The sequence below is a fragment of the Acanthaster planci genome, linkage group LG02 (assembly GCF_054643075.1).
Source record: "Acanthaster planci isolate LZ-2023a linkage group LG02, COTS_SCS, whole genome shotgun sequence".
NCBI lineage: Eukaryota > Metazoa > Echinodermata > Asteroidea > Valvatida > Acanthasteridae > Acanthaster > Acanthaster planci.
This window is the reverse complement of record NC_141778.1, coordinates 28,243,553-28,265,765: the sequence shown is the minus strand read 5'-3', so window position 1 is coordinate 28,265,765 and position 22,213 is coordinate 28,243,553. Positions and strand designations below refer to the sequence as shown.

General features: G+C 39.4%; 2 protein-coding genes across 17 annotated transcripts in view; one reads left to right on the top strand and one right to left on the bottom strand.

The window, feature by feature from the left end:
• Window positions 1–22,213, bottom strand: part of micu3 (mitochondrial calcium uptake family member 3) — a 221,587-nt gene that overhangs the window by 64,417 nt on the left and 134,957 nt on the right. For all 14 annotated transcript variants that reach the window (XR_015424534.1, XM_087133647.1, XM_087133637.1 and 11 more), the window contains 2 exons: window positions 8,888–8,998; window positions 7,285–7,332 (listed from right to left, as the gene is read on the bottom strand). Coding sequence is in view for 13 of the 14 variants with exons in the window: in XM_087133647.1 (XP_086989773.1) it covers window positions 7,285–7,332; window positions 8,888–8,998 (159 nt within the window). In the remaining variant the exon portion in view is untranslated. The remainder of the gene's footprint in view (window positions 1–7,284; window positions 7,333–8,887; window positions 8,999–22,213) is intronic.
• The window catches only part of LOC110977170 (fibroblast growth factor 20-like), a 159,712-nt gene continuing 150,073 nt past the window's right edge, over window positions 12,575–22,213 (top strand). For all 3 annotated transcript variants that reach the window (XM_087133654.1, XM_087133657.1, XM_087133653.1), the window contains exon 1: window positions 12,575–12,593. The gene's annotated coding sequence lies outside the window, so the exon portion shown is untranslated. The remainder of the gene's footprint in view (window positions 12,594–22,213) is intronic.

Below are 22,213 nucleotides of genomic sequence, written 5' to 3'. Positions count from 1 at the left end.
ATTGTTGGATACAGTCAAACCATCTTGGAAGCCATCGTGTATAGCCGCAGTGGCTGAACGGTAGTTACGGATAGCTGAAACCTGGAGATCTGACTTAAACAGGTGCATGCAGAAGTCAGCCATAGAGGTCACAGAAACTTCAGTTGAAGAAAAACCTCGCTCTGAACACCACAGAGTAAAATGTCCTAATCTGGAGTCATAGATGCTGTGTATAGACTGGCGTTGACTCTTCGAGGCCATTTCGGCAGCTTCATCAGAAAGTCCTGCTGATCTGAAGGACTGTTTGACAATAGCCAATAGGTCAGGTGTAGTGACCTCAGATGAGGATGAAACACACCTGACTTCGGCTGATGTAGCAGATCCGGTCTGTCAGGAAGGATCACTGGTAACCGGACGAGCAGTCTAGTCAGACATGGGAACCATGGCTCGCGTGGCCAGAAGGGGGTGATGAGAAGGACACGGCAGCGTTCCCTTTAGATCTTGGAGAGAACTGCTGGTATTAGGGATATTGGAGGGAAAGTGTAGGCCAACATCCCTTCCCAATTGACTTGAAGAACATTCATTACCCAGGCTTGTGGGTGGTAAAAACTGGTGCAGAACACTGGCAGTTGCGCATTCTCCACTGAGGCGAAAAGATCGATGTTTGGTTTTTCTACTTCGGTGAAGATCTGTTCGACTACATTGGTGTGCAAAGTCCAATCTGTGGGACGTACCTTTCACTGAGAGAGAGCATCTGCTATGGAGTTGTGGACACCAGGAATGTGAGTCGCCTGGAGATCGATGCCATAATCCTGGGCCCAAAGGAATATCTGTCTCGTCAGGAGGCATAAGCGGGGAGAAGGTGTGCCTCCCTGGCGATTGATGTATCACACAACTGTGGAGTTGTCCGAGCGGATGAGGACTCATTTGCTTACGATGCTTCGGCAGAAAGCTTTAAGTGCAGTGAATATGGCCTGAAGTTCCAGGATATTGATGTGACTCCCTTGGAGCTGGAGGTCCCATGTTCCCGATGCTTGAAGCAGCGGTAAGGAGGCTTCCCAGCCCAGAAGAGAAGCGTCCGATGTTATGTCAGTTACTTCTGGGTTCACCTTGGGGAAGGGCACTCAGAGAGAGAGGTGCTCCTTCACTAACCACAACTGAAGATGGGGTCAGATAAGTCTGATATGGGGACCTGGAGATTGATTGAGTCCCATTTAGGCCTGTAGAGTGCTAAGAAATGAAGTTGTAGGGGCGCATGTACAGCCTGCAGAGGGGAATGAGATCCACCATGCTGGCTATCTAGCCAAGGAGACGAAGCAAGGCGAGGGCCGGAGCAGACTACTCGGTAGAGAAGACTTTCACGTAGTTGAAAAGATTGTCGGTGTGTTCAGTCGTCGGTGAGATTATGCCTCACGGAAGGTCGAAAGATGCCCCTAGACATGTTGGGTATTGTGTTGAAGCGAGATTTGACTTCTCAAGGTTGATGATGAAGCCAAGCTGATTTGTGATGTCACAAGTAAGGCGGGTAGAAACCTCTGCTTTCTTGAACGATCTGCCTACGATCAGACAGTCTTCCAGGTACCGTAACAGCATGACTTCCCGCTTTTGAAGGCGAGCAGCAATGATCTTTGCAACCTTCGAGAATACTCTCAGTGAAGTGGAGGAGCTAAAGGGGAGAGCCGTGAATTCGAGGAGGTTCCTGTTGTACAGGAAGCATGAGTATTCGTAGCTTTGTGAGTGAATCAGAATGTGGAGGTAGGCATCTTTCAAGTCTATGGAAGACGCCCAGCATGGAACCTGTAGAGATTGGGTGACCATCTAAAGGGTCTCCATGCGGAATTTCTTTGGGCGGATAAAGCGGTTTAGAGGTTTGAGGTTGATTATAGGTCGCCAGCTTTTGAGTTCTTTCTTTGGAGTGAAGAAGAACGTTGAGATGAAGCCTTTGTTTGCTTGAGATTTGGGAACCAGGTGGATAGCACATTTCTGAAGGAGACAGTCTATCTCGGTCTCCAGTGCCTGTTGTTTGTTTTTGTGGGTAGGAACTGAAGTCAGACGGAGGATAGGTACAGATGGAGGGGTGCTCGTGAATTCAAGGGCGTATCCGTAATGAATGGTCACAAGCACCCAGCTATCCGATGTGACTTTCTCTTAAGAACCAGCGAAGAGTTAGGAGTCTGGTAACTGGGTTGACGAAAGGGGCGAGAGCAACCATGACTGCCCTGACGTGGGGGTCTGAAGGGTCGAGACCCCTGATCATTGGGACGGGATTGGCGAGGTGGAGCCACCGGTGGAAGGTCACGGAAGCTAAGTTTACGTGTTGTGTGAATACATTTAACTCATCATCTCCATGAACTTCTCTGCGAAAAGGTTTTTGCCATACAAAGGAAATTCCTGAAGTCTTGACTTGACTCCCTCATAGGGAATGTTCATGGCATCTAAAGTGTTGGATCTACATGCAGAATTGGCCAGAATGGAGATCCGAACAAACTGCTCGAAGATAGAGTTGACATTCTCATTGAACATTTGAACTGTGACAGCTGCAAGGTCTGTAGTATCTGGTGAATCTTTGTCACACGCACGGGCCAAATACACAGAGAGGAGTGCCGTAAACGCAGTGCAGAGAAGGCCATTTCGTGAGGCCTTGTCGAGTTTAGCAAGAGTAGACTCGACAAAACACTTGTCCTTGTCTTTAAATGGAGACTTTCCTGTAGGCTTGTGAGTGTCAGAGGAAAGTTTATCTTTAGCCTCCGTTAGAATCTCAGGGACAGAGTTACCAAAGGGAAGTTATCAAAGTCCTCCCTAGCAAACTGGAAATAAGTCGAGGCCCTGGGTGGGTATGGACGCCATTTTTTTGGCATTGGCGAGAACTTTAAACATCTCGACGCATGAGCGGACACGTGGAAGTTCGGGAAAAATTACCGTTGACGCCTCCAACCTAGCGGGGTGGCGCTTGAAGGAAACATGTGAAGAGGCCTCCGCCTTAGGTTGATTGGAAGGCAGGCCTAATATGTGGATCATATCCTTCTGAAGAAGACAGAGCCGTGCCTCAGGAGGGTTAATTAAGGTCGGCTGCAGAGGAGATATCCTCATTTTCAGAGGACGTATCCTGCTCCATCCGCAGTTGATCCGAGAAAGGAGGAACGTCATCATGTCTTGTTGGGTGGCCAGGGGCTGGAGCAGGAGGTGAGCTGTATTCTGCGCCAGAACCTGGATAAGTTGAAGAGGCGAAACCATCATAAGAAGATCAGATTGCTGGCAGGTGAAGATGAAGGCAGGTTCGGATGCGGATCTGGATATGGATGTGGAGATCCGTATCACGTTGCAGATCCGTATCACGTTGCGCCGGCAAAGGGTCCGGATCTAGGGCTGTCACCACGGGAGCAGAGTTGGGATCTAGACGGTTGGCTATAGAAGAGAGCTTCTCCTAGAGCATGCGGACCGCTGACATGATGTCGGCCATTGCATCTTCCTTCTGTGAGGAGTGAGACTTCTTTTGCTAAGACCCCGTAGAAGAAGACGAAGAATGTTTGCGTTTCTTGCCTACCGGAGAACTGGTTGTAGAGCCAGCGGTCGACGCGTAGTGAATTGGAGTGTCGGAGGCCTGCCAAGACTGCAGTAAAGATACAGTAGGAGAGGGTTGGTGAACTTCAGAGGTAGAAGCAGTCTTCTCAGAAAGACCCAGAAGGTAGCCAGAAGAAAGGGTGGCATACAGGGGTCAAAAAACCTGACAGGGCAGGAGGCGGTGGGCTCTGTTGTCCCGGGCACATTCGGTGGTGAGCCTGCATGGCCCAGTATTGTTTCTGCAGGTACCACACAGGGGAACAGCGTTGTGGGCTGAGTTTGGGTGGCTTGTTCTCGTGTGTTCACGAACAGCATGATTTGTTGTTCGTGGGTCGGCCGCTCGAAAGCCGGGATTGTGCAACCCGTTATTGCTACTAGTTTGTAGCAAGTAACATGCAACATGGCAGCATCCTTGTGCATTCTTTGAGAGTTAATGGTTGGATAGCGAGTCATCTCAAATCTCGTCTGGGACAAGTTGAAGTAAAATTGTCGGGAGAGGAGAGTGAATACTTTCCCCACAGTTTCCCCCGCAAGTAGCAGTTCATTTATGGAGGGGAAGTTGTGGAGGAATTTTGCATCAGTAGGTCACTTACTATGAAGGACTGTTTACATTACTAGTGGGCTTGAAATAGGTGGTTACTATCTTAAGTGGTTTGCGATTTCCAGAGACTGACCTTGGGTCACTCAACACTCCATGATTTTTTGTCATGTGTTCAATACCTGTTGTAGATTGAATCAGATGGTTGTTTGGAAAAACAGACTTTGTCAGTCCCTCTGCTTATTTTGCATAGCTTTCCAGAAGAAAAAACCTGAAGCAGCTTTATATTTTATGAAAGGGTTGATGTATATTTATTCCAAATGACACAGTTAGAGAAGTTTCAAAAAGCTCTGAGTAAGGAGTGCAGTAATTTGCCAGTGGCCTGTCTGTCATCAAAACCACAAGTGTCCTTGAGTGGCCTGCCTGACCAAAACCACAGAGTGGGGGGGACGGAGACTGTGTATACAAATACTGCTAGCTTTATTTCGGGGAGATTGTGAGGAGATTTCCAGTTGCCTTCAACATTCCACCGCAACACTCTTCCACAGTTTATCCTCAACTTATCCGGGACGAGATTTGAGATGACTCCTAAATAAACTGGGCTAACTTCTTCGTCTTAAAAAATTCATTTTTTTCATGGAAAGTTAGAATTGTTAATTTTGCAAAACTTTCCACTGTCTTTGTAAGTCATCTTGATAGTTTTGCGGCTTTTCAAAAATCAAATATCACAAGTTTTTCCGTGTTCGTGTAAAACCCTGACGAGGAGGTGGTGTGTGAACCTGAGAACAGTGTTCTTGGGTTGTGTTCCCTCCATTCGAGCGCGAGAACATGAAACCTGTGTTAAGAACAGGGCGCCCGAACTGACTGTGTTGTCCCATGGAGCGTCAGCGTCTTTGTCACGCCCGGGAGCCCCGGTTGAAGGGTGTCTGAAGACAATGGAACCAGGGGTGATGCGGCCGGTGTAGCTAGCGTTGGCAGCTACTTCTGAGCCATGCTGATGTCGGGTGTTGCCAACGGCAGGTTGTTGTCGGCCCGCGTCATCCGTTCGGAATGCTTAGGAACTGGGATGGAGGAGTGTTGCGCCCAGACCCAGCAAACGGGGGAAATTTTAACCCCAAGTGCAGCGCCACTCTGCACGCTCGTTGACTGCAATGCTTAGGTGTTACGTTGGGGAACTGAGCATACGGATATCACACACACTGCAGCTCAGGCCCTCCAAGTATGGCGTGAGCTAATCCTGAACTGAATCAAAGATGGTATTGAAAGCAGGGATTAGCCGTGGGATTACAAGTTTAGCAAGATGACACTTGATCCTCCACAGACCGACTCCTGTCGGTCTAAGTTCCTCGCGAACCCCAACAAACCCGGGGTTGCCCCATTGACCCTATAAATATACCAAGGAAAAAGGGGGTCCGTGGTATTAGATCGCTCGCACTGGCTCACGGAACCCCCAACAATCCCAGGGTTGCCCTGTTGACCCTATGTATCGCTGGGTAGTACCCTCGTAGAGTCATCGATCTATAAAATGCACACACACAAAAAGAGAAAATATACCACCAAATCAAAAAATATACAGATAAATATAGAAAGTACGTTTATTACAATATGTTACAGTTTGATCAGAATGTCACAAAGGTGTGTAGTGAAACAGAAACCTCAATGAACTCTAAGATCTCAAAAAGACACGTCCATTTAGAATCACGCACACTAATCGCGTGTATTGGCTTACGACCTTAACACCTCGATCTTAATGTTGACCGACTCCTGTCGGGGGGGGGAGTTGAGGACCACTCAAAGTGTTAAGCCCTCAACTGTCCCTGGTCACTGAGTTGACCCCATGCGATATCGTTAGGTGATACTGCTGCATACGTAGAATCAAAATCAGTAACCTGCAAGCATGTACAAAGAAAAAAAGAGAAAAATACCACACAAAAACGACAAATGGCAGACACACAGACAGAAAATATGTATATGTAGAAGGACTACCATTCGTTGCTGATACGTTACAGTCACTCGGGGTACCACAAAAAGTCGAACAAAAACGGAAACTCAAAAAAGCCAAACGACACGTCCGTTATCAATGGCACTAAGAAAAGAAGGACGAACATGGCAGCTGCACCTCTATGCATTGTGGGAGCAGAGGGCGCACTACTAGTTGATCAAGTGTTTAGCAAATAAAATAAGCCGCAAAGGAATTTGCACATTTAGCAACTGTTTGGGCTAGGATGAAAGCAGTGGACTTCTGTTGTTGAACCAGCTTGTTACTTTTCTATAAAACCTTGCTGTAGTTTTAGCTCAGTGAGGATTTGGGACTGGGTGTGGGTTGTGTGAGGTTCTTTTCATTTTCTTAGTCATTAGCACATGTTCAAACTTTAGACCCAAAATCGGGTTGTCAAATGGTTTAACTTGACTGTTTTTTTAAATAACTTAAATTAACAGCTCATATGTAACTCTTCTGCATCGTAACTTTGGTATTTTTTGAAATTCTAGAGTGTACTATATCCTCCTCTAATATAAGCCCTTTGTGGCATGAAGTCTGAAATTCTCAAAGCAGTTATGCTGGAACTATGTTTGGAACTATATGAAATACTCTGGCAGCATATCTTGGTCTTGAGTATCATAGGAAGGGCTAAGGATTAAATAACGACTTAAGAAATCACATGGCCATTGACTTTCATGAGTCATGTTGTCAACTGGAAAGATTTAAATGAAACAGAAGAAGGAACTGTTCTATTTTCAGGGCAACTCTTTGGTTCAGTTGTATGTAAGCTTTTGGCTTCAACTGTACACAAATTTCCAGCATGAACAGAAAAGTGATGTCATATTGAACCAGAAAATTAAGGCAAATTGAATAGACGCGTGTTGGTTCATGTGCTGGTTATCACACTAATGCCCTTCACATAATTTTTTTATTGTGTGTGTCCTATTCACTTTGGTACTCTCTGGCACTGGAACTGCTTAAAAACCTTAGCAGAACTACAAAAAGCAGAACTTGGAAGCAACATCTGACTGAGATAAAGAGTCAGGAAAGGCCAATGCAGCAATGTCCTTGTGACCCTGGTGAGGCAGAATCGATTTGCATCTATATCTCATAAAAAAATATTTGAACATTTCAAGAAGCATTCTCTGAATAGCAAAACAATACTCAAACTGATAGTCAACCAGACAAAGATGCACGTCCAAATACAATTTAAAATCATACTTACTTGTAAGAATGCACAACAGAAACAGGTATTCAGTATATGAGATGATACCTACATGGGGTAAAAATCAATCAAAAAAGTACAAATCTCATTTCAGTGATACATGTACATGCATTTCACATGGGAAGAATATTTTCATCAAGCACTATGGTATACAAGCATAACTGGCTAGTGACACGAGGAAGGGGGCTCTACATCAAAAACAAATTGTCATTTGCAAAAGTTTAGGAGGACCCAAACAAAATGCAAGAACACCAGAGGAAAAACCAAACTTAAACCAATCAATTGTGGCAACTTATGTCTATTTTCAATGTATAACCTCAGTATCTTGGTTAACTTGAACAGCTACATTTCCATGATTTGAAATGTTAATATTTAGTGCGCCCTCCTTTATTTTTTATTACTTAGACTGGCTTTTTTTTACCCATGCTGCCTTACAGATAAAATGTCATACAAGACCTGTCTTTGCAAAAATTTCATTCAAATGGGTATATAGCACTACACTGATGTTATGTGCACCACTGTAAAAACAAGGTAATTAATCATTCAATGAGACAATGTAATACAGGCCAAGTGACAGAAATACCAATAAATTCCAGGTGGTCTTAAACTTTTGCAAATGACTGTAATTCAAATAAGTTAATTGCCATAAAAAAAAATCCCAATTTGTCTGTGGATGTCTTATTGATACATTCTACCTCCAGGAAGTATTTTTTAACAGTCAAGAATCCTCAATACACCAGGTTTCATAGGCTTGGCTTAAAGCAAAATGATCACAGGGATTTATAAGCAAATTTGTGGTGAGAGAAAAATTCTGAATTTTTATCTTCTTTTAACTCCACTTTTACTACAAGTCAAAAAGCTTTCCTCACACAAGCACTGCCAGATTCCTGCCGGCAAATTGAACAGCCAAAGGACACAGCAAATCATTTTCTTTTGCAGTAAAGGGACAGTAGTCCTCTCATCAAGTATTAGGATTGTGGTTAGTTTGCATATATTCATCATTCGGTGACCATGGTGACTAAAAGTGACAGCTGGTGCCCTGCTGAAGTTAATGAACATTTTGTAATTATTTCCCACTGTTGGGTTTAATATTGTGAGTTACATTCATGGTATTTTGAAAGAAGAAGTGTGACTTCTTCTTCTTTCGCTTTTTGTCTTTCTGTGATGTGATAAAAATTTAAATAAACAAAGAACTTTGTATACTTGGTGACAATAACTTTAAATGCATCTGCTACACTTACTGACAAATACACAATCCCTCCCACTTAGGTTTACTCAACTGCTTAACATGAAGAGAGCCCTCTAGTGAAGGTTTGATTAATGCCTGATTCAGTGAAGCTTGTTTATCTCATTTAATACATACACCCAAAAATGTGTGTTCCACCACTAAATGAAAACTTCTTTCCTTCCCTTTGCATGCAAACTCTTTAATTAAAGAAAGTCATTATGACTGCTTCAGAATATATGAAAATATTGGCAGAGCAGGTTACACATGTCCCTTAATGCAGGCTTTACAAGTCCTCATAGTGCTGTCCAACGAAAAACTTTGAAAGCTTCTAGGATGGAAGAAAGAGGTGAACATTTGAATTTTTTTATTTGTTACCTTTATCCATGATGGTTCGGAAAAGCTGTGTTGACTCCTTTTTCTTGGATATGGTGTTATTCAGCATAAATTTCACCTTTTCATCCTGAAGTTGAAAACGGCCAATGCGAGCTGGCAAGACAGAAAGATAACATGAACAGAAATAAGATTTGAAACAACATCTAAACTTGAGCAAGTTGTTAATAAAACCTACCATATGTCTGACAGTGCATAATGAAAATCTAGTTTATAAACATGAAAAGAATGTTTCTGTAAATGTGAAAAGAGTACGTTTGACGTCTGAATTTATCCATCCTTCACGGAAAACCAATTATATCAAATGTGCACATTACGACTAAATGAATCCAAAATGTGAAATATTTCTGTTAACAATAAGACATAAAGAGGCAGCTAAATTTATCAATAAAAATCCCTTGAGCTTATGAGTATGTGTATTTAGATCAATTAAGCAGTTATTGCTTAAATTACACAGATTCTGAGGAAGGGGTTTATAAAACAAATATCGCCTGCTTTGTCTCATGATTCTTGCGGTCAGCATGATGTCACTACAAATATTTAACATGCAGCAAAGGGGCAAATAAACCCTTCATGCTATTCATAATGTAGGCCTATAGAAGCTTGTGGATGTCCTACAGTGAGAATGTAGTAAACTAGCCTCCTGGAGGTAATCCATGGAGCATTCTGCTTTCCTGAGGTGAAAATAGCAACAGAATGCTCCACTGGATCACTGGGAGGCTAGTCTTACTATATCACAAGATAATGCAGCCAATATTTGTGAACTACATAAGAGTAACATCATCACATTAATGAATATCCTCTACATCAAAATACTTTTGGCTTTAAAATTTGAAATACTTTCATACTAGGGTACTGTCAACACTGGTTGGTAAAAGTTTCAAAATGATGACATCACCTTCCTGGAAATTAGTGGTTGAAATTTTAAGATGATCACTTTCCAATACCTTCATTATTTAATATGCATCAAAATGTTATCTTGCATATAAATGAGGTACCAACTAGATTACCTGACAGACATCAAAGCTCTGTGATGTCATCAAATCAAAAGTTAGTTTTCCCATATCACCTTGTGTTCATAAAATGAAGGCCTACATAGTTCGTCATTGATCAGCAATATAATTTCACACAAAACATAAATGAGTCATTGCAGAAATATTAAAGGGCTGTGTAACACTGTGATCTGAATATTGACAAAAATATAATTATACAATCAGAGCACTGATTGTCTAATTATATTTTTGTCAATGAGTGATTGTATTCCCCTGCAATTTTTGAGCATGTATACATTTTGATCGCTCTTCGATATTGCATCAGTTTATATGGGTAGACCCTGTGTGTGTTATGGGGACGTTTTTGTTAGGCAAATTAGGACAAAGCTGTATTTTTCTGTCCCTGCAGAATTGTATAATGACTAGCATACTTCCCAAAAACTATGGAAAAAGTATGCATGCACTTGAGTGTACTAGTGCATGTGTTATGATCAATTAACAAGATTGATGGGGGGTCAACTGTCAAGTTAGAGACTGACCAAGAGGCAACACACAGAATTATACCATGAATTTATAGGCAGAGACTATTCTCCTTTTCCTCTTGATTTTTGGAACAGCAAGGGTTTATTAAGGTCTCAGCAACCTAAGCCCTTCATGGAACTAATTAATTGACTCAGTGAAGGTGCCTCTCTGTACACCCACGGGACTTTGAGTGGGTGTGTCAATATCTCTGACATTTACCTAAGGGGTTAATGTCTGTCCAAGTACAAGCCCTCACTACGTCACTGTGATTAATCTGGCATTATCTGCGCCTGCAAAAACCTATCAAGAGTGAAATTAAACAAGCCTCTGGTCTTGAGATTGGAAAAAAGCTGTCACAGAGTCAGAAGAAAGGAAAGAGATACATCCATGTATAATGTCACGAAAGCAATAAAATATTTGAAAAATCAATTCTTGATGGTTGGAGGGATGCTGATGAAAAGTTAATAACACATTGTTTGAACTTTCCTGTTTGTACAGCTGTGTCATCTGATTCCTTTGGACTTTTTAAATGGAGAATTTGAAATATATTCCGCCTACATGAATTCTTGAATAATTGATAAAAAAACAACCAAGAAACTGAAACTAAGGTAATAAAAGGCTGTTGTCAAAAAGGAAGTGGTAAGGAATATTAAAGCAGATTGCAGAGTTTCTACTTGAAGCTCAAGAGACCTGTGTGAGCAGTGTTTAAGACCCCTTGTTGTAAAGAGGAGTTCACAATATGGTCAGCTGTCAGAACTGGCAGTTCATTTAAAAAAAGTTGAGTCTCCTCCTGGCCAAATGATAGGAAATGTAACAGAAGGTAATGTAATCATCATGAAATCATCATCTGACGATGGATCTTTGGAGGCACAGACTAGGTTCAGAACTAAACAGCACTGTGAAAAACTGTCAGGTGTCATCATAATGAAAGATATGCCTCAAAACAGGGAATCATGTACCACTTCTCCTTTGCAAAACAACCAACAGCTTTCCTTACAGTGTTTGCACAAAAAATCCATACATGACGGTATATTTTGGACTTCCGATGGTCCCCTATCTCTCCAATTGTATAAAGTTTATACAATCCCTGAATAATTCTTCACCACTGATTGATGGGTTATCAATCACATATCACTAAATTATTCATTACATTCATGAGGCAGAGTAAGTTGAAACAGAACATTCAATATGTCATCAAACGATACTATTCTTTCCGTTGCATGAAAATGAAGTATTTATGATTTGTAAAATGAGCAATGTCTTTTGTCTTGAGAAATAAGTTTTTGATGGCATAGAAGTGAAGATTTGACATTTAACAAAGAAACACACAAAACCTTGAATCAAGCAGCCTCACAATGTGGTTTTTATGTATGAGTCACAGTATGACATCACCATCAACAAAACAATTATATTTGTCCACAAACATCCAAATCAATAGGTACTCTGGTTTTTATTTAGTCACACCGATTCAAAGCAGCGCCTTCAAAGTACGCTTAAGTAATGTAGGATAACACCCTTGAGATAACCACGCAAGTGCAAACACAATTAAGTGGGAAAAGCAATTACGTACCAGAAAAGCTAATACTGCATGATGACATCTTACCCAATATCTGTATGAGATGTGGGCAGATTCCCTACGAGATGTGAAATATCTCAGGACTTCTAAATATATTACAATCCCAACACCACAAGGAGACACAGGACCTCATCTTAGTTAATTTGCTTTTAAGGGCTTATGTGTACACTGACAAATTACAGAGACTATTTCAACACAGCATGTGACGTTTTATTTAGTACCAGGCGTCAACTGGACAAAAAGTGGGGGTGTTCAAAAGCATAAGTAATTGCTGACCTGACTAGACTTTTAGGGGTTCATAAATACAGAATTATGAGGCAATAAGAGTAACTAGTCCACAGAATTCTGTCTCCAGGAAGAAAATGACAGTGCACTCTCAGTAAACAAAGCTGGCTTTTACCAAACACTTCCTTTCATTAAGTGGTAATATGATCAACTTTTATTTGAAACAGGGATCTCTTGTGATTGCATGTAGTGCACTGTGTAGATCTTCAAACTGTGTGCATATATACACACCATGGGTCCTCTGAAGAATTTCTCTGAGTGTAATGCAGGGCAACACTTTGGCAAGGCTTTGAAAATTGGAAGCCTTTTTTACTAGGTGAGTCTTGTACTTTTGATTTGTAAATAATGATAATGTATGTGTATGTAAGCCCACTTTCAGTTTTAGCATCTCTCATCGCACCTCTTTCCTTTACATTCAGTTTTAGCATCCCTCATCGCACCTCTTTCCTTTACATTCAGTTTTAGCATCCCTCATCGCACCTCTTTCCTTTACATTCAGTTTTAGCATCCCTCATCGCACCTCTTTCCTTTACATTCAGTTTTAGCATCCCTCATCGCACCTCTTTCCTTTACATTCAGTTTTAGCATCCCTCATCGCACCTCTTTCTTTTACATTCAGTTTTAGCATCCCTCATCGCACCTCTTTCCTTTACATTCAGTTTTAGCATCCCTCATCGCACTTCTTTCCTTTATATTCAGTTTTAGCATCCCTCATCGCACCTCTTTCCTTTACTTTCAGTTTTAGCATCCCTCATCGCACCTCTTTCCTTTACATTCAGTTTTAGCATCCCTCATCGCACCTCTTTCCTTCACATTCAGTTTTAGCATCCCTCATCGCACCTCTTTCCTTCACATTCAGTCATAACAAACAAAACTGGAAAATGGGCTGAGACATACATGTAAGCCCTGTAAATGTACATGTACTTGTTGCTAAAACTACATGGGTATGGCAGGGTACATATAATATTCGTCTTCAAGTGTAATAATAATCTTCAAGTGTACGCAGTGCACAAACGAGGGTCGCTAATATATCTTAACTTTCCCAAGTCCTCAAAATTACCGATTTGGGCGGGCTGGATGAGGGTCCTGGTTGGATGGGCCATGCAGCATGAAATAAATTAAACAACACAATGATAAAACAGACAAAAACAAACAGAGGCATGACACGATTTGTGAGGTCTGAATGGTACTTACGGTACATTTCTGAGTCTATTGGACCCCTCTGGACTGGTGTCCTTAATTTTCAACATGTGAGTAGAGTGAATGTAAGCTGGGCTAGGCTGTGCTCAGGCACAGTACAGCGTCAAATGACTTACTTATTTATCAAATGACTGACTTATTCTTCAAATGACTGACTTATTCTTCAAATGTTGAAGCCGCGCAGAGTACTGGTATATAAGCCACAGGGACATTTTTCATTGTGAGAATCAAAATATAAGCTGCCACCTACATTCGAACATTACGGTAATACCCAAGGTAGTTAACCCATCCAATTGGTCAAGAGTCCATCACATGGTCAGCTTAAAACACTATATAATAAACCAGCCGGCAATAAAAGTGGTCCCTCAACAAAATACATGTACTTCTATGCTACAATGCATTGGTGCTTTTGGGTGACATCACTAATATACTAATTTTAATCAAAGAAGCTAAATTCTTCCTCCAGAATTGGGTTGGTTTTGAAGCCTAGGGAATTTAAAGTAAGACTTAATTACTATATTTGAAACCAAATGAATTCTAATGTCAAACTGTCAACTAAAAGCAGTAACCTCAAAATTCTTGGTCAAGACTGACAAGTTGAAAAGAAGTACGAGTGCACACATGTGCATGTACCAACATATCAATGGCTGTTAAATGTCAGTACCTCCTGGTGGAAAAAAAGGACCTGAATAATCAAAGAAAGTCATGCTAACATTCATAACTGTCAGGTCAAATTTGACTGCATATACATGTACCTGTATGAGTTTTGTTTTTGTTGTCATTGAGAAATATAACTTTAGGCATTAACGAATTTCAAACTGTGTTTTCTTGTCCTTACTCAACATCCCTCTAGATAACCGATGACAATAATTGCCATTTTAGTGTGGTTAAAATAAGTGAAAATAATGAAATAATTTCATTGTGTAGGCTGATAGAGTTAACACAAGTCATTGAAAGTGGCCCATGAACATGGATAGGAAAAGAACAAACAAAAGTTAAGTCTGTTTGAATGCATAATCTCATGTGTACACCAGGTAAATGCCCAAGCTAGCCCTGTTGAAGAACATCCCATCAGTCTACCTCTTCCTTGTCAGTGAAGGTGCATTTCAAATTAGGCAAGAGAGGAGAGTGCCCCCAAATAAATTTATTACTTGATACTGATTTTAAAAAGTCACTAAGTCTAAGAGACCTGTGTGGGGAGCTAACAAGGTTTTGCTACATTAATATTTCCTGTTTGAAACAGGAGTACAGCGTACAGGATATCATACCACGGTATACCACTTGATATTTGACCTACATTGCAAACTTGTTGAAAGATCAAAGAGTTGAACTCAAAAGGCATAGGCATTGTTCAATGTTACCAATTATTACCTCATTAATGTGGGGGGGGGATAAATTGCTATATTCAATAGATGATCTTTTTTGTTCATCCAAAAATATTTGGTCAACAATATATTGTAAACAGGCAGTTTTTATGGTGCTATGTATATGATCATTCTGATGTACATGTATCATTTGTATGTGTGTATACATGTATGTATAATCCTCTTGATACTTGAAAGAAGTATTCAACTGTAAGGCTGTGCCAAATATCAGAATATCTGAATATTTTTTTTGAATGTTCGGATGCAGAATGCATGAAAAAAGAAGGGAGAAAATTTGGAAATCACATTGTAAAATCTGTTTGACAATAAAACTGCTACTTTTTATGTATACTGGGCATGCATAAAACATGCAGTTTGCTATTGATACCCAGTGAGAAAGTGTCATACATGCGACTGTTCACTGTCAAATTTCAGTGATGTCACATTCAGTAGTCACAACTGACAGAGTTAACTGAAAGGGCTAGTGCAGTCTGCCTTGTCATTTTGGCACTGTACATTAAATACCATGATCATCATCATAGCAAACATGATATATTGAGTATTGAAATTAACACTTCCCTAATGAACCTTCCTTTCCAAAGTCTCCTCCATAGATAAATTATTTAATGGGTTTAGCCAGACTTATCAACTCTTGTATAGATTGGCTACCACAACACATGCTCAATCAAGCATTTGCCATTATCGTTCTGTGCAACAGCTGGCTCAGCACCAATAATTCATATCAAATTTAAAACTGCTTGATACATACATTGAGCGTTTACAAAAAAGTTCCAGGGACTACTTAAAGGGATTTTTTTTTTACAAAACATTATTTTGTGAAGATGAAAAATTCTTTTTGGCAATATAATGATGAAACCGTTACCAATTGCATGTGCAATCCTGAAATTTGGAATTATATCCACCCTGACTGTCACAAACTAATTGACACTATTTGTGTTTTTCTGAAACCATCACTGAAAGCCTTTCTGGACTGCAGCACAAAGCATCTTGCATTAAAAATTTCTGTGACTCCAATGGGTCACAAATAATTTTGTTGTACAAAAAATTAAGTAATTCTTAAGTAATTACTAGAACATTTGTTTGTAAATGCTCAATATTTGTGTCATGCATATTCAAATTCGATACAAATTACACAGGTAAGCCATGCAAACTGAATTTACTTTGCCCATGAAGTTCACAAAGGGATGATTATTTGTGCCAAAAAGTAATTAAAATGCTTTCATGGGTTCTCTAGTTTCAACTTTTTACAGATCAAGGACCAAGCTGGCATTATGATACATAAGCCCCTTCATCAAAAAAAAACCTTTTGAGCTTAAGACTTTTAAGGACCCCTCCTTTTCAACTTCCAAAAGTAACATTCTGTAAGACTCACAATAGAGTCAAAAGTGAGTACTGAGTGAGTGTGCCAGTTTGGTATTTCAAAAAGGCAAGGTCATTCAAAAACAAAGCCCTAAAATGCCAGTTGGTGTATGGCCATGTTGATAAGGCGGACCTTACATGTGCTTATTGCTGTTCCCAAATGATCTTTGACACACTTCATTTTTACCATGAACTGTTGGAACATCAAACTATGAAGTACATGTTTATTTCAAAACTAACAGGCTAACAGCAACCAAGAAAGACTTCTACTCAGTGGATGTGTAGACATTAAAGCTTTAACAGTCAGTGCCAGTCCAGGGTAATTTTCTCAGTAAATAATGATTGCTTTCAGTTAATGCTATTACACAGATTAAAGTTACAAATTCTCCAACTCCTCTAAATCTAAGAGGATACAATGCTGCTCTCGAAAAGGTAGATATGGATGAGTATGCACTGTAAGACAAAAGAAAAAAATGAAAAATAAGCCAAAAGGATAAAAGGAATTGAACACTCATTTTACAAAAAAATACATTTTATTCCTTAGACTGCAACATATCGTTCATATACATGTATTGTGGTTATCCCAAGAGAACATTCTAACCATTTTGACTCACATTGTACAAGAAAGCACAACTCTAACATTTCTAACTAGATTATGAACTTAATTTAAACTACAGACTCTTACTTTGTGAATATTCATGTATACGTGTACATATCATTAAATCAAAAGTAACTATTTTCAACCCTAAGTCTGAATACCAGGAACCAAAATTAAACAATCACGGTGATGTAACACCAGAGGGACTCACAGCACCTGAGGCACACAATCTAGTTTGGCAGGATTTCATGGTTCAAGAAACTTGTCTGTATTCAAATCACTTTTTTATTATTATTCTGTGAATGAATTGCATGTAAAGGACTGATAATCATTATTTTATTTTACTTTATTTAATATTTCCAAATAGGTCACTTGGGAGACATTTTGTGTTAAATTTTTCAACATTCGGGAGACATCGGTCATTATTGAGACATTTCAACGTCTCCCTAATGCTCCAACTTCCAAAAGGAGGAGAATTTTTTGGTCCACATTTTGAGAGATGATAGATTAGGGTCTGAAAGGAAAACATGCAAAGTTTGGTTAAGATCGGATTAGGGAATATTGAATTATGCGACGGTAACATTTGAAAAATTTTGTGCACATTCCTATGGGAATGTCTCCCAAGTGACCCATTTTTGGTACTCTGAAAATGTCCAATTATGGGTTGGAATAAAGTAAAGTATCAGTGTACATCTACGTGTACCTTTTATCTAAAAGTACACATGTACATGTATTCTATTAGGATTAGAAATGTTGGTCATTGTGAGGTGAAACCAAAACCAGTACATAAAATGTTCTTGCTGAAGTGAATTAGTTTTAATCAAGCCTGAGTCACTACTCTATAAATTACAAGGGAGCTGGATCACAAACAAACCTGTTGTAACATGACTGCTTTTTGCACTCATTAAAGCCAGGTAAAATACCATTACTTGAACTTCATATGTACATATGGCACATAAAATTAACACACGTACGGTACATATGGTTGAAGATATTTTTCACTAATTGATTATTAGGTATGAGTTTCTTGCTCACAATCTCCTGTGCACTCCAAGTTTTTAAACCCTAGAGTCTTAGAGTCCGGTACCCTTGGTACCTGTATCTCTGAAGGAACAGTCCTCTCTGCGGGTACATGCAGGTGCTCTACTGCATGCATTTCACCTGGGCTTAGACAACATTTAATGTGGTCTGTGATTTCAATCAAATTATGGTACTTGATTTGTAATTCTCAATTTAAATTCAAATTTCTTTAATTTTGCGAAAGAAATTCATAAAAAAAAATTAACACAAATACAGATAATTAGCTTGTTTTGGCAAATAATTGCACCAATTTGTCTCTGATTTTCATAAAAATTTTAAACTCTGATTTTAGTTAAAAAAACAAAACAAAACAAAACTGATTTCAATTTTCAAAAATTGCAAGCACTGATGTCATCCCCACTATATATGCACCTGCCCATCAGTTTTGGCTGACCTGTCTCAGAAAAATGCATGCTACCCAAGAATGGAATGTTCAATTTTCAGAGATTTGCTGTCAAAATGACCGCAAAGAGTTCCTCTGAAAACTCCCAAAGGCTCAATTTCAGAAAATAATGCAATGCAATGACAACCCCCAAAAATGTTGAAGACAGATGGATTTTTCCCCTCCGCCTCTTTAAGGGTTAAACAGTTTAGGAGAGCAGCTGCACAGAATGTCTGGATGGTAAAATTTAGAAAGACAAAAGAAAGAATGAAAGAAAGAAACAAACAAACGTTTTTTTAATAATTTTAAAGAGTGACTGACTGGACTGTGTCCAATCACTAAATGATACAACAATAAAGCATTTCTGACCAAATTTGTTTATTCCTTTTAACATATCCTTCAATAATTTTTTCCATGCATGGTCCATACACATCTGCTTTCTTTGGTGAAAAGTGATGCCAAATGTCAGATGTCCCACAGTTTCAAAACTTTCCTTGGAATTTTAATTTCCCACATAAAGTTTGGGAAACAGTAAGGAAAAGAAATATTGAAAATATAGTTGTTTGTGCATGGGCAAGAGAGATTCATGAATGTTATTTACATGTATGTAACAGTACTTGTGTGAAAGAACTACAGCACACTTCTAGTGAGCATATTGATGTTTCAATGTGCTTTACTTACATCCAACCCTGAACCAAACTGTTTAAAACTGAACCCATACTAGACCTTGGAGTCTACTTGCAGCACCACAAAAATTGTTACATTCAATATGGATGTGGACAGTGAGATAGTTGGACAGGTGGAAGTTGATATTACATAGGCTCTTATTTGCTTAGCTACTCAACAAAAAGTAGCTTTTTGCTATACATTAAATACTTACTATATTAAATATATTCTCTCTACTCCTTGAATACAAACAAAACCATAATGCATGGCATGCATGTTGTCATACAATTTAGACAAGCTGTAAAAAATCCCTGGTAGTTCTTCCCCAAAAGTGAACAAGATGAACATGATCATGAAGAGTTAAATAACTACAGAATTATGCCTGTAGTCATGTCAGTATACCTTCCATTAAACACAGAAAAAAGGAACAGATTTCCCAAAATAATGACAGAGTTTTGGGTGAAGCCCTTTGGGACAAATAATCATAGAAGGAAAAGAGGATAAATAAGTGTAATCCTGTGCACTACAGGTTCTGTTAAGTATTTTAAGCAGCCTAGTCATCACATAAAAGAACGACCCTCCCAACCGGAAGTAACTCTCAGACAGTATTAACTATAAGCCCTCTGTGTGCAGACAACAAAGTAGCAATAAGGTATGACCACACAGGACTTCTCTTCGGCAAGTGCTTTCAGGCTCCACCCTATTTCTTCTCGTTCAGGGGTTATGGAGGAGTACATCTCCCACTCTGAATGTATCACAGCATCATCATTTAACATTAAGTCCCTTTTGCAAGTTCCAAAATGTCAACTATTTGGCATAGGACAGACTGCCACAATGTTGATTCATATTTTTTTTTTCAAATTGACCTTAAAAAAACAAAGGAACTACTGTTATGTTTTGTAAAATAAGTGATAAAGGTGCTCTATTTTCATGCATTGTTGTAAGATGTTCCTCCATGTGAGCCCTCATACTAGTGTTTTTTTGGCCATTTGTTTGCACTCATGGGCAAAATTGATTATGTTTTTCTGTTTAATTCAATCAGAATTCAGAAACCTAATACCTAAATCAAGGAGAGGCAAGAAACATGTATTCTATCTGCTGCCCTCTGTAGAGTTGTTTTGTGCAACATTTTCACATCAGGAGACACGACTTTTCAAGTCACTGCATCATCCCAAATAAATAAATAAAAACTTCACATATCTGACCCATAAAACTGTGTTACCCTCCCATCATATACATGCATAATTTACATAAACTTGTCATGCTGGCAATAAACAACACCAGACCAGATCTTGCAGTGTATAGTTGAAGCGAACGTTGTTGATTTTTTGCATCCTTGATTTCCAGTTAAGTATTATGATTATGAGACACCTCCCTAAACTTAAGAAATGAACAGAGTACCAGTACAATATAGCACCAAATATGGAACTGTGTTTAGGTCTACAAAAAATCTAATAGAGAAAAACTTTCTGACATGATACACATGCAAAACAGCCCATGCGTTTCTATGCACCTTACCACAAGTTAAACTTACTCAACACCCATGGTGGTTCCTCAATATAAACTTCTTGTGATAGATTTATACCATCAAATAGTTAGTAATAAGAAGGGTTTTTTCAAATATATCAACACAAACAAATCAACACAAACCTTATCTAAGACAGCAACAACGGTAAAATGTAAGTAACAGACCAATTTATACGTAAGAGTAGGAGAGAAATATGTACAAAAGCTATGTTTTAACATAACTGGAGAAAGATTCATATTTTTTGGATAAATAAAATTCCCATTCTATGCTTTACATGTATAAAAGAACAAGAGCCAGTCATTCCCTGACCGTCCCATTGCTTCTGCATGCCCTGTACCCTCCATCAAGCTTCAGCCATTGCATTTTAGCTGCCACTCGAGTAATAACCATGCTAGAATGATAAAAATGCTTTAATTGAGAGCATCAGTGAAGCTTATCTCCACCATTCATCCCTCATCCTTCTCCAAGGACATAAAGTCAGAATGGAGTTGGATCTGTGGGGGAGGCAAAAAACCCAAACCCTCTACACAAAAGATCGAGTCAGATCAGTTAATGAAACATTTGGACAACAGGACAATGAGAGTGGCTTTATTGAGTAGAATGATACTGCTGCCATCATTCAAGAAAGTACAGCAGTTGGAGTGGTATGTGTATATTAAGGATTAGGAAAAGAAATGGCGAAAAAAAAAGACGGAAAGATTTTTGTTGGGGGGTAACATGTCCATCTCAGGATAGCTAAGGCTGTGTGATAGGAGGCGGTCTGAAAAGAAATGGGTTGACGGGTGATACCATGGTTACTAACAATACTGAGACAGTGGATGACAAAACAGAAGCACTGTGGTGGTAAAACGGATTAAAAGATGGGCTCACGGGATATCGGCATGTGTCAAAGCAACTCTTGTTGAGACTAGAAGGGAGCACACAAATAAAAGCCAGTCAAAATCTCCTTGTACTCCTGTTTTCAACCAGTTTCTGATTTAAATTTTATTGGTGCAATAAAAAACAGCTTATGCATATACATTCTGACTAATTTTTCCCACAATGAAATGGAATGTTTAAAAAACCCAAGTGCATGCCAACTTGTTCGATCCTGATTGTACACGGCTGCCTCATATCTAATAACAGAATGAAACGACTGTCAACATTTCACTTGGAACGCCAGAAATATCTCTTACAATACAGATCTAAAACGCCAGAAGGCTTGGTCAGTGAAAGTAAACTGTAAGCAACAACATGGCAGTATGTTTCTTCACCACCTCGTAAATTTGTTTCAGGACCTTCTGCTCCCTGCAAATGTGGCCCATTTCTATCTACATTTTCTGCTTTGAAATTTACGGAGTTTTATAAGGGCCCTTTGCCAAAGCATACACCAGGGCCAAGATACCAATGGTGCCATCAATATTCTTTTGCTTCTCCTAAATCATAATTCTCTCTAGGGCTGTCTCTTTGTTTGCATCTGCAACTGGTAGGCTCACAAATCACACCACAGACCCAGAGAAGAATAAGGTTTAACATTTAAATTTCCGGAGAGTTAAATCAGATGAAAATAGAAGTTGAAGGAGATAAATGATATTATAGATCAAGTTGATTCTGACACTCATGTCAATATACCATTTAAAAACACAACCTGTGGCACAAGCACATCGAAATCAGGAACAAGTCTTCAATTGATTTTTTGAGATATGTACATGGTCAGAAAAAGAATTTCATAAGCTTTCAAATGGTACATATCACAAGT